Source organism: Leucoraja erinacea, chromosome 19 (genome assembly GCF_028641065.1).
Source record: "Leucoraja erinacea ecotype New England chromosome 19, Leri_hhj_1, whole genome shotgun sequence".
Classification (NCBI taxonomy): Eukaryota; Metazoa; Chordata; class Chondrichthyes; order Rajiformes; family Rajidae; genus Leucoraja; species Leucoraja erinaceus.
In genome coordinates, this window is record NC_073395.1 from 31,988,593 (window position 1) to 32,001,080 (window position 12,488).

At 38.8% G+C, this 12,488-nt stretch overlaps 1 protein-coding gene and 1 long non-coding RNA gene across 4 annotated transcripts in view; both read right to left on the bottom strand.

Moving 5' to 3' along the window:
* Positions 1-876: 876 nt before the first annotated feature.
* Positions 877-1,614, bottom strand: LOC129706450 (uncharacterized). Its single transcript, XR_008725059.1, has 2 exons — positions 1,182-1,614; positions 877-1,097 (listed from the first exon to the last, which is right to left on the bottom strand). It is a non-coding gene; the product is annotated as an uncharacterized LOC129706450 (long non-coding RNA).
* An 8,393-nt stretch (positions 1,615-10,007) lies between these two features.
* mettl25 (methyltransferase like 25) overlaps positions 10,008-12,488 on the bottom strand; it is a 78,323-nt gene continuing 75,842 nt past the window's right edge. For all 3 annotated transcript variants that reach the window (XM_055650760.1, XM_055650762.1, XM_055650763.1), the window contains 2 exons: positions 10,879-10,950; positions 10,008-10,414 (listed from right to left, as the gene is read on the bottom strand). In XM_055650760.1, coding sequence (XP_055506735.1) covers positions 10,328-10,414; positions 10,879-10,950 — 159 coding nt within the window. In that variant the 3' untranslated portion in view covers positions 10,008-10,327. The remainder of the gene's footprint in view (positions 10,415-10,878; positions 10,951-12,488) is intronic.

Genomic DNA, 12,488 nt, shown 5'->3' on the forward strand with positions numbered 1-12,488 from the left:
ATGGCACAGGAAGGGGCGGACCACCTTGGGGAGTGACAGGGAAGACTAATCCGCGTGGCACTGACAGGCTGGAGAAGAGATCGATCTGCGCACGCGATTTTTTACGATTTTTAAACCTTGCTAACTTTTACGACGTTCAAAATCGTAGCGCTATCGAGAACCGTCTTTGCGCAAATAGAAAGACCGCCAAACCGGAAAATAACAAGATCAGAGATTTAGTTATGTAGAGATAGAAATAGAGATAGAGACAGATATATATAGAGAGAGAGATGGATAGAGATAGAGAGATAGATGACTATTAGACTGCAGCTCTTTGCAATTTCAGCAAAAGTCCCTGAATATTTGCAAACAGGCTTTTCTTTGCATGGACAACTGCCCCTGGATATGTTTGTTTTTCTTAAAAAGCAGTGGGTTTTAACTCCTTTCTCTGAATCATTAATTTAGTCATCCGGTTTATTGGTTTAGTAAATTTTTACAATGCTACCAACACTGCAATAACTTAAAAGTTTTTTATAAGCTCTGGAGTGCTTTGTGATGTTCTCCAATCGTTAAAAGTGTTATATATATTCAAGTTTTACTTTTTTTCCCCCAAGTAAAAATATTTCAACCATCCAATTACAAAATCTAATTACTCCAACATCAATGCTTGTGCAGGTTTAAAGTATGTGCATCCTGCAGGATATCTGTTGGATTAATTTCCTCTCTACACTATATTTAGTGGACTTGTTAATAGCTTTGCATAGATCCCTGTCGTTGCAACCTGAAATAATCATTAACTGACCTGGATTAACAGTGTAACAAAATGTAATTTACTGTTGCAACATACAGTTCATGATTTGTACTGAATTTTTTAAAGGATATTCACACACTTCTGACTTTTTAAATATGGGTTACCTTTAATAAATAATTACAGTATTTTAGTTTATAGTATAATACTGAAGACCACGAAAATTCATTAATGTTTATACTCATAAACAGATGTAACAAGTAAACGTAAGAAAATGATGGTAAAAAATGTTTACTCAGCCTCGTTTCTGTATTAGATGGATTATCTTCACAGCAGATCCTTAAACAACCATAAATCAGGCTAATTATGCCTGTAAAAACATGAATATTTCACTGTGTATTATAATTAATATACGGTTATCATTATAAGAGACAGATATACAAGTTTTATTCACCTTGTGCAGTTGAAATTTTCCTTCAAGATTTAATCACACAGCATGAAAAAACTGATGATCTTTTATTCAGCCCAGAAATAAATACTGAAAGACATACATTCTTATTTGTGATCGACAGTATTTGTTCTGTCTTGGCCGTGCAAGTCTGCCTCTGGAAGGCATACAAATTATAAACATTATTTTCAAGAGTTATTGTTGGAACAGGGATGTTATGCAAAGAACAGGCCTTGGTTTGTCATGCATCACTTTGATAAAGTAATTTAATTATTTATTGTTATTTAAAGCGTTATTTAATTAATCAACTAAACATCCCCTGAAAATGAGTAAAATACCTAAACAAATTGAGAAGTATTTTGGGCTCAGCGCCTGAGTTATAAGTTAATCTAGCCGTCTGTTGGGCAAGTGAGTTGGTGAGTATAGCTGAATTGGTGATTGGTTTAAATAAATTCAACAATCAGGGGAGGCAGCTAAGGGGAAAGTCAGAACACAACCCATGTGAGACTGAACTGCAGGAGAGGCTGTCGAAGACCACTGCCAATTTTAGTAAATTAATTGTCACATTATAATTTTCACATTTCAATCCAGTAACAACTTGTGAATTTTTCCTTGGCCTTTGGGATGTTGACATCTTTCCTCTGACAATACTTAAAACCTGACAGACATCTTCAGAGTGTGCGTCCTGGAAGCCTTTAGCAACTGTTATCTGTCAGATAGCAAGCATCCTCTAACAACCAGTAGCTGAAACAAAAAAAAAAATCACACCTTGCATTGCCGACTCTCAAGACGTATACCTGGCAGAGTGGAAGACATTGTCTGCAAATAAACCAAAGAAGATACGCAGCTTTTGTTGCAGAGCTTCTGAATTTTCAGCACCAGAAGATAGATTGTTAACCTTGTGCCTTCAATCTACCACAATGAGCTGATGAGCAATTAACAAATATTTATTTTCAAAATTACTATCTGTCCTTTCACAGCATCCTGCTACCTTATAATAGGCGCATCTGCATTCTGTAGAAAGCTCAGATTGCCTTATGTCCTGCCCTATAGCTGGGAGTGAACATCAAATTTGGGCAGGAAAGAACTACCGATGCTGGTTTAAATCGAAGACAGACACACAATGCTGGAGTAACTCAGCGGGGCAGGCAGCATCTCAGGAGAGAAGGAATGGGTGACGTTTCGGGTTGAGTTATTTAGTTCTTAAACTCGAGTTCTCGAGTTCTTCTTCTTTTTAAGTTTAAGAATCAGAAGTAAGCCATTTAGAACGGAGATGAGGAAACACTTTTTCTCACAGACAGTGGTGAGTGTGGAATTCTCTGCCTCAGAGGGTGGCGGAGGCAGGTTATCTGGATGCTTTCAAGAGAACTAGATAGGGCTCTTAAAAATAGCGGAGTCAGGGGATTTGGGGAGAAGGCAGGAATGGGGTACTGATTGGGGATGATCAGCCATGATCATATTGAATGGTGGTGCTGGCTCGAAGGGCCGAAAGGCCAACTCCTGCACCTTTTGTCTATTGAGACCCTTCGTCAGACTGATGTTGGGGGAGTGTGCGGTACAAAGATAAAATGTAGTCGGTGACAGGAGAACTGGGAAGGGGGAGGGGATGGAGAGGGATAGCAAGGGCTACTTGAAGTGAGAGAGGTCAATGTTCACACCACTGGGGTGTAAGCTACCCAAGCGAAATATGAGATGCTGTTCCTCCAATTTGCGCTGGGCCTCGCTCTGACAATGGAGGAGGCCCAGGACAGAAAGGTCAGTGTGGGAATGGGAGCGGGAGTTAAAGTGTTGAGCAACCAGGAGATCAGGTAGGTTTGGGCGGATGGAATGGAGGTGTTCAGCGAAACGATTGCCGAGGCTGCGCTTGGAACACCGGATACAGTAGATGAGGTTGGAGGAGCTGCAAGTGAACCTGCCCCACCTGAAAATAATTTGGGCCACTATTTTCTCACTTACAGTGCATTAAAAAAAAGTATTCAGACCCCTTCACTTTCTCCAGATTTTGTTACGTTACAGTCTTATTTTAAAATGGATTAAAAACATTTTTTTATCATCAAGCAAAAACAGGTGTTTAGAAATTTTGGCAAAGGAATTAAAAATAACTGAAATATCACATTTACACAAGTATTCAGACCCTTTGCTATGACACTCAAAATTGAGCTTCAGTGCATCCATTGATTATTCTTGAGATGTTTCTACAACTTGTTTGGAGTCTACAAGTGGTAAATTAAATTGATTGTACATGATTTGGAAAGGCACACACCCGTCTATATAAGGTCCCACAGTTGATAGTGCATGTCAGAGCAAAAACCAAGCCATGAAGACGAAGGAATTGTCCGTAGACCTCAGAGACAGGATTGTGTCGAGACACAGATATGGGGAAGGGTATAAAACAATTTCTGCAGCATTGCAGGTCCCGAAGAGCACAGTGGCCTCTGTCATTCTTAAATGGAAGCACTTTGAAACCACCGGGGCTCTTCATAGAGTTGGCCGCCCGGTCAAAATGAGCAATCGGGGGAGAAGGGCCTTGGTCAGGGAGGTGACCAAGAACCCGATGGTCACTCTGACAGAGCTCCAGAGTTCCTCTGTGGAGATGGGAGAACCTTCCAGAAGGACAACTATATCTGCAGCACTCCACTAATCAGGCCTTTATGATAGAGTGGCCAGACAGAAGCCACCCCTCAGTAAAAGGCACATGACAGACCGCTTGGAGTTTGCCAAAAGGCACCTAAACAACATTCTCTGGTCTGATGAAACCGAGATTGAACTCTTTGGCCTGAATGCCAAGTGTCACTTCTGGAGGAAACCAGGCACCGTTCATCACCTGGCCAATATCATATCTACGGTGATGCATGGCAATGGCAGCATCATGCTGTGGGGATGTTTTTCAGCGTCAGGAACTGGGAGACTAGTCAGGATCAGGGGAAAGATGAATGGAGCAAAGTACAGAGAGATCCTTGATGAAAAACTGTTCAGGACCTCAGACAGGCGCAGAGGTTCACCTTCCAACAGAACAATGACCCTAAGCACACAGCCAAGACAATGCAGGAGTGGCTTTGTGACAAGTGTGTGAATGTCCTTGAGTAGCCCAGCGAGAGCCTGGACTTGAACCCGATCGAATATCTCTGGAGGAACCTGAAAATAGCTGTGCATCGACGCTCCCCATCCAACCTGACAGAGCTTGAGAGGATCTGCAGAGAAAAGCAATTACCCAAATACAGGTGTACCAAGCTTGTAGAATTATACCCAAGAAGAATTGAGGCTGTAATCGCTGCCAAAGGCGCCTCAACAAAGTACTGAGTAAAGGTTCTGAATACTTATGTAAATGTGATATTTCAGTTATTTCTTTTAAATTACTTTACAAAAATTTCAAAACACCTGTTTTCACTTTTTTATTATGGAGTATTGTGTATAGATAGATGATAAAACAAAATTAATTTAATACATTTTAGAATAAGGCTGTAACGTAACAAAATGTGAAAAAGTGAAGGGGCCTGAATACTTTCTGAATTCACTGTATGTGAGACTGTCATTAAATAAACAAAGGAAACAAGATGATCATATAAATATAAAAGATTAAAAAAAAGTAATAGAGATGGGAACCAAGTCTTTAATGAATTAAAAACATTAATGCCTCAGCTCAAACAGCAAACTAATTGGATTAGGTTTTGTACGTTATTATCCCACAAGATAATCACAAGATCCAGGTCCATTCTGAGCAAATATCGGAATTAGTTAATAGTTTAGTGGAATTCTACCAATCCTAAACCTAACTAAAATCATTGTTAAATTGGCAGTTGGGACCATCATTTGTAAGGTGACCACAGGATGTTAATTGTACAGAAGTTTGTCAGCATTTCCATTATTCATTATCTTAAACACCGCCTCCTTTTCTTCTCAACAATTCTCTCTCACGCACATATGCAATTTATTTCCTAATATCTTCAGAATTTTTGCCCTGAAGAAAGTTGAACATTATAACTAGCAATATATGCAAAATATAAGCAAAATTTGTGTGTTTTTGTCTCTTTGCCAGTTTCAGACATAGAGGCACCTGGAGATAATAAGTTACAAATAATTACAATTGAACCAACTTCTAACCACTTCTTAAATGATTTAGTTCTTAAGCTGCTTGGCAAAAGAACATAGACAGTATTAAAAGTGTTGAATTGTATATATTGCAGAGAATCAGAAATTGAGTGCTTCACCAATTTAGGAGATACAAAATGAGACAATTTTATGAGTTGGAACGCAAGGTTACACATGTTTGGCAAATCATTGGAGATAGAATTTAGACTAAAGGATTGAAATGCAGACAGACCTTGGGGTTAAGATACTTTAAAAATTATAAAAGAAGTACCCAATCAAGCTGTAAAAAATAATGGATCCAAGATCTATAAATAAATAGCAAAAAACAATGGGCTTATTGCTGAACCTGAATATGGGGCAGGTAATACTTTAAAAATTCTGAAGTATGATTCCAATTGTCGTTCTTCAGGCTTTAGTGGACATGGATGCCAGGCAGATGACCTTATCTATTATGGTCATCACTGTAACTGGACATTTAACTTTAAATCATGGAAGGCATTTCAGATTTCTGGTGCGTGAAATTCCTGGCAGGTATGAAAAATGACCTGCGTTCATGATAAAAAACTTTTCACAACCTCAGGACCTCCCAAAGTGCTTTGTAGCTAATGAGAAAGGTGGCAAGATTCACGAGGCACATGCATTTGCTGCAATCCTGGTGGAGAGGTTGATGCAGAGGCATCCTCTAGTCTGTGATGCTTTGGCAATGTCCAACTTCTCTCGCCTCCTAAAATCTTCAAATCCCCATTCCCACATGATCTAAGTTACCTGCCTTACCCAATCTCATAATTTCACCAATCGACATTTCATAATTTCTGAATCTACTTCTTTGATCCCTGATTCATTAAGTCAAAGTTCAACATTTTTCACCCCCTTCTGAGATCTTAGATTTTCTCCATTACACATCACTGCAATCGAGCCTCCTTGTGTGATCTTTAACATGCCCAACTATCGTTTCCCACCTGGGTAGTCGGCCATGGAGAGGCAGCCCACCTCTAAATGTTTCAGGCTGTAGGGTGAGAAACCTGCTGCTTGTACTCACTGCCTATGTCCTCTCTGCGGATACACTATCCTGGTATCGATGCATAGGTGTAATATTGCTAAGCCTCTGGATCTTGCAGACATTCAGCAAGGTTTAGCAAGGCCTCAGTCCATTGTTTTGGTTCACTCCTGGCTCACATCTGACAAGGCAAAGCATTAATTTGTGTCAAAGCTATCAAGTAAGTTTAGTTTTTAACTTTTCTGACATTCAGTAACATTTAAGAACTGATTGACAATTGAGAAAAAAATGTAAATATTAAAAAAATAAAAATAAAAATGGAACCAATAAATCACTTGAACATTATTAAACAAGACCGATCTTATTTAAAACAAATAAAATAAATTATCTTCTCTATTTCATGGGTGAAGAATCCCAATTTGTGTGAAGGGAGTCTCAGATCCTTCTGCATCTGACCTCTGGCCCCATAGCAGAAGCGTCCACGTTGCAGGGCTGGACACTGGAAGTATCCAGTTTCACCACCATCATCTACTGCGACAAGTGATGGCTCCCACTGATTGTCGCCGGAAACTTGCATCCTATTCAGGAAGGACGATGACAGTGAGGTCAACATTTGTAGCAAGATGGACACGAAAGAAGAAGAAGTAGTATGGCCTCGCCTGGAATTGGAGACAAATTTCCAACTTAATGCTAAAAAATCCAAGAAAGACTGGTCTCCCCTCCCAGACTCCACAGGAAACAGGATTTGTTCCATTGAAAACTAAAATAAGTCCTGTAGTTTAAACCAAGATATCAAAGTTTCTTACACTACTGATTTCCTAAACGCAGGTTCGACCCACCACTTTCTTTATTGCTCCCAGTAAATATCAAGGAAATGGTGTTCAGTTTAGTGCTTTACTTTGGCGAGTATTTTGTGGCCATAAAAGAGGTACAGCAGATTGCAGAAACAAGATTTAATTGTGAACATGAACATTGTGTTGAGAAACTGGGGAACCTTTACTCTCGAACAGAAAATTTGAGGAAATCTGATAGCTGTCAAAATGAAGTGTTCTGCTAAGTTAAACACCGTTTCTCCTGGTTGGTGAGTTGATAAATAATAATTTAGAAGTTTAAAATGGTAATTGAAAGTACAAAATTGAAAGCCTTAATCTACAGGTTGCCTTCGGAGCCCAGCTTGGTCAGAATTCTCTTTTGACGTGCGTAAAGATCTTAGATAGATTTCTTCAGAGGTCGGAGATAGGTTTCTGGAACCTCTGGATCATTTGACTTGAATGCAGTAGACTTGGACTTCATCTGGGAGTGGTCCATTCATCGTTGCCTGTTGGGGAATACATGTATCATCTTCTTTGGTACACAATCCTCCACACACGGGCTGAAGTCTGAAGCATCAATGGCATATTCATCCAGGTTAGTCGCAGAATCCTTGAATATGGACAATAGAATGCAACTTTTATATCAGGCTTGGATATGCCACTGGCTTTGGACCTTGCTTCTAAACATATCATGGAATTAACACACCATCATAATCATAATAATCATAATCATATTTTATTAGCCAAGTATATTTTGCAACAAATGAGGAATTTGATTTGCTATACAGTCATACCAATAAAAAGTAACAAGACACACAAAATACATTTTAACATATCCACCACAGTGATTCCTCCACATTCCTCACTGTGATAGAAGCCGAAATGAAAAGTTCAATCTCTTCCCTTCTTTGTTCTGCGGCCGCGAGCCTTCCGTTGACGGGACGATCTTGGCTCCCGTAACCAGCAGTCGGGCCCTCCACATTGGGGCGATCAAGCTCCCGCATCAGGGGGGGGGGGGGGGGGGGGTCTCAGCTCTCACGCACTAGGCAATCGGACCCCGGGTCAGGGCTGGTCGAACCTCTTGCAACTTTGGAGCTTTCCCACATCAGTCTCTACCCGAGACTGCAAGCTCCTCGAGGTGAAGAGTCAATATCGAAATTGGAGCGTCGATCTCAGGCAAGGAATCGCAGGCTCCAGTGGTAAGTCCACGGCCCCACGGTGGGGCTCAAAGTCGTTCTCGAGCAAGGCCTCCAGCTCCATGATCTTAGACCACAGAGGGACCGGAGATACGATCCGGAAAACAATTGTATCTCCGGCAAGGTAAGAGATTGGAAAAAAAGTTTCCCCCGGAACCCTAACCCACCCCCCACATAAAACAAACCAGAGAACATTAACACATAAACATTTAAAACACATTAAAAATAACAAAAGAAGATGAAAAGACAGGCAGATAGTCGGCGAGGCTGCCATCGAGGTTGGGTTACATTTGAACCCAACTAGAGGTGCTGTTCAAATGATCTGCACAGCACTGGGAGGATACACGTGCCAAAAAAGAGATATTTTTAATTCAGCGATAAAACATTGACTCCTCAGAAGCACCCTCCTCAAACAATTGTTTTACGATACAATCATGTTACCATTGGTGTGGTAACCACCAACAATTTTCTCAGAAAAAGTAGCTCGATTGTGAAAAATAGGTCACTTATTGAGAGTATGCATGTACAAGATGCACTGTTGGTGCACATGTGATTGACAACAAAGAGGACACTGACTTAGAGGAGGAGTCAATTTGTATGATAGCTGTCTGCAACACCCAAGAGTATAAAGATGGAACTTATTCCGATGACGTGGTAAGAAAAGGTGTTCCACAGTGTACACCACAGGAACTAATCTAATAGAACTTGGTTGGCTTGTGAGTATGGAGGAGGAAATGAAGAGGTTTCAAATGGATATTGACTAACAAAAAGTGTGGGCAGAAATGTGACGGAACAAATATAATATGGAAAAATGCGAGGTCACCCTCATTGGTCGCAAAACCAAACAATACCTTTTTTTCAGAGAAACGAGTCCTTGTGCACGAACCACTGAGAGCTAACATACAGGTGCAGCAAATAAATAGGAAATCAAACGGTACACTTACCTTTATAATGAGAGATTAATTATAGGCTAAAAATTGATTTATAGCAACTATGTAGGGATTGTATATAATTTTAGTCTTCTTATTAAAAAAGATTATAGTTTTTTTAGAAGAAGTGCAACAAAAATTCCACAGACTGTTTTCTGCGATGTGGAATTTTGCTCTATGAGTTGATATTGATGAGGTCAGTATTCAGCATGAGTTTTGAAAAACAAGAGGTGATTTAATTGATACATGCGATATTTTTAAAGGATTCAACTGGTAGATGCAGGGCTAGGGACTCTGGAACCAGGGGTTTCATGGTCTTAAAATAAGTGTCGGCCATATAGAACAGAGGTAAGAAATTCTATGCAAAAGGTAAATCTTTGGAAATCTCCACTCTAGAGAGTTGTGAAAATTCAGTCATTAACCTTATTTTCATTACAGATAAAAAAGATTTCTGGATGTTAAATGCATATGTGGATAGTACAGGAAAATTGTCTTAAGTAAAAATTCCACCATGACCTTGATGAAAGACAGAGCAGGTTTGAAGGGCCTGCAGCCCTATTTCTGTTCCTAACAATAATTATCGTATTATGTTCTTTTGGCTCTGCTGTATTGCTACAGACCTTGGAATGTTTTTTTCTCAGTCCCAACCAAAACACTCTAAAGCTGTAAGTTCTAACAGCCATCATCATTCTACATTCTCTGGAAAAATTAGTGCAAGCAAGTAAATCTAAATTCAATCTCCAACAAGAAAATGTAATTAGCCCCATTTTTACTGACACAGATTGAAGGAAACATTTTACCGACAACTATGCAATTAAAAAAAATCTTTATTTTTTACCCCCAAAATCTATCATTTTTTAATACATTTGCGCTATATTTGTGGAAGTCTTCCCAAGAAATGTAACATGTTGTAATGACTTTGCCACTGAAACGTGCTTCGTCTGTTTATTCAATTGTCATACGTTTTCCAGCGAAAGGAAAAATGTAATCAACAGTTTAAGGAATGCCAAGTAAAATTAGTAAGCTTAGGAATGTTAAAAGCATGAGTTTAAATAGTACAGAAATAGAAAAGTGAAAAAGCACAGGATCAAAAGATCTTAATTATACAGCAAAACACTGGAGCACTGGACTACTTCTTCATACCAATTATCGCATAACATCTTGGGGACTTCACAGGATCAAAGAGCTGGACTAATGCTGACCATGCCACGTTTTGCTGCAAAAGATAGTTTTAGAAATAAGTTATTTAAAAAAAAAGCTTCAACAAAATACTTACTATTTTCCACTAAGTACATGTTTCTATATTTACACTCAGCTATTTATTGATGAAACTATATTGTAATTACAGAATTTACCATGTGTAAATCATTTATTGTAATTAAGGCACTATAATTTCACCATTTTGTTGTTTAAACCTTGACAATTCAAAGTTTATCTTTCAAAAGGATTACGCACTGTCTTCTGTCTAAAAGTTGCATTTTAAGTGGCAGTTTTTAAAAAGTAAGTTGGATAAACAAATGTAACCATATCAACTATAAAGAACATCTGTTAACCATACATCTTAAAGGGTGCAAAGTTATATAGAGCAATTGAAATAAATATGGTACTGCATTTTCTAAAATTACATCATGAGCATGAGAATTACCCATATTCACCACCCAGTGAGAGAGAGAGAAGTACCTGTTCCTTGAGGTAACAAAGCCGATCCAAAAGTATTAAGCCTTCTATGCAAGGGGCTAAGGCTACTTTCAGCTGAAAGAAAGATGCATGAAAAAATTTTAAATGTCTGTTTAAGAAGTTCTTAAATAACTAGTCCTCAAATGCCTCAGCTGAATGATGAATTTAATCATTTTAATTATTAATCTATTTTAACAGCTGTACCTAATTGCGCATAGAATGTATTTTTAATGAGATCCACAACTTTCACTCATATGGCATAGATCCGTATGTCAATATAATATTTAGAAATTCCAAAATATTCCAGCATCAAACAGACCTCAGTAAAAGTTAATTTAGTACACTCTGCATAAATATGCCAACACATAAGAGAAAATTACCTCTTCCTTTTTCTTGCTATAATTAACACAATTTTGGAATATACAGGACACAATATGTTGTACCAAAAGACACAGTCTGCTCTTTGTTGGACACTTTAGCGTGGCAGCCAACAAAATTGCAAACACAATCTGTGCAGTCAGGCATTAAGTGTTCCCAATATAGTATTTATAGAGTTCTAAGGCACCAATATGGATTTTAGTAGTTTTCTGATGGCACCCAGGTCTTTAATACGTTTGTTGCATCAGACATATTGGAACACAAAATACTGCAGAGGGGCGTTGGAAGTGATTTATCATCATTTCAAAGGTGTTATTGCATTGGCACTGGCAATTTCCTTAAAGACAGCCCAAAGAAAGCATGTATTTGACACAGAGGAAATGCAATGAGATCCACTGGATTGATACCAGAGATAGTAGCTTTGCTGTACGAGGATGAGTTTATAAGGAAAGAGGAAATCCCATTGATTAAAAAGTCAACAAATCAATGAGGTGAAAGTAAACTCATATTTAATTTATGTAATTATTCAAGATTATACTTAAAAAAAATTTGAGGCAAGCCAAACCTAAATCTCGAAGATAACCTTTCTACCAACCCGAAACATCACCTATGCTTTTTCTCCAGAGATGCTGCCTGATCCGCTGAGTTATTCCAGCATTTTGGGTCTATCTTCGGTATAAACTAATATCTGCCTTTTCTTCCGACACAAGACTAAATCTCTTTCATTAGAAATCCATGCATCAACAACACAAGGTTTGTACAGTGACAACTGTCACAGCAGTTGTGATTTTTTCCAAGGTCTACTAAAGTAAAATAATATTTTCTTGGTAAATCTTGGTTTTTGTTTTAGTTATGGTGATATATGTCAGTATTGCCGATTAAGATACTTCTTTTACTTCCCAACTTTTAGCACTCAGTTTTGGAAAATACTTTTTCATTGCTGGTACACCGGGGAGCGCCAATACAATTTTTCTTTATTCCAAAGCCTCTCATAATTATGGTTAAAATGAAACTACTTAGCTATGGACCCATGCACAATTTAAATTAAAAAGATACTGCTGGACTCAGCAGGTCACGTATCATCTGTGGAGGGCAATGGATAGACAATGTTCCAAGTTGGGAACTTGGTTAGAAAGCGGGCTGCTGGAGGAACTCAATTGTTCAGGTGGTGGTAAGGTGCTGAGGAAGAACATGCGGCTGTGGTAGCAAGTCTAGATGAGAAGGGGGTTGACGAA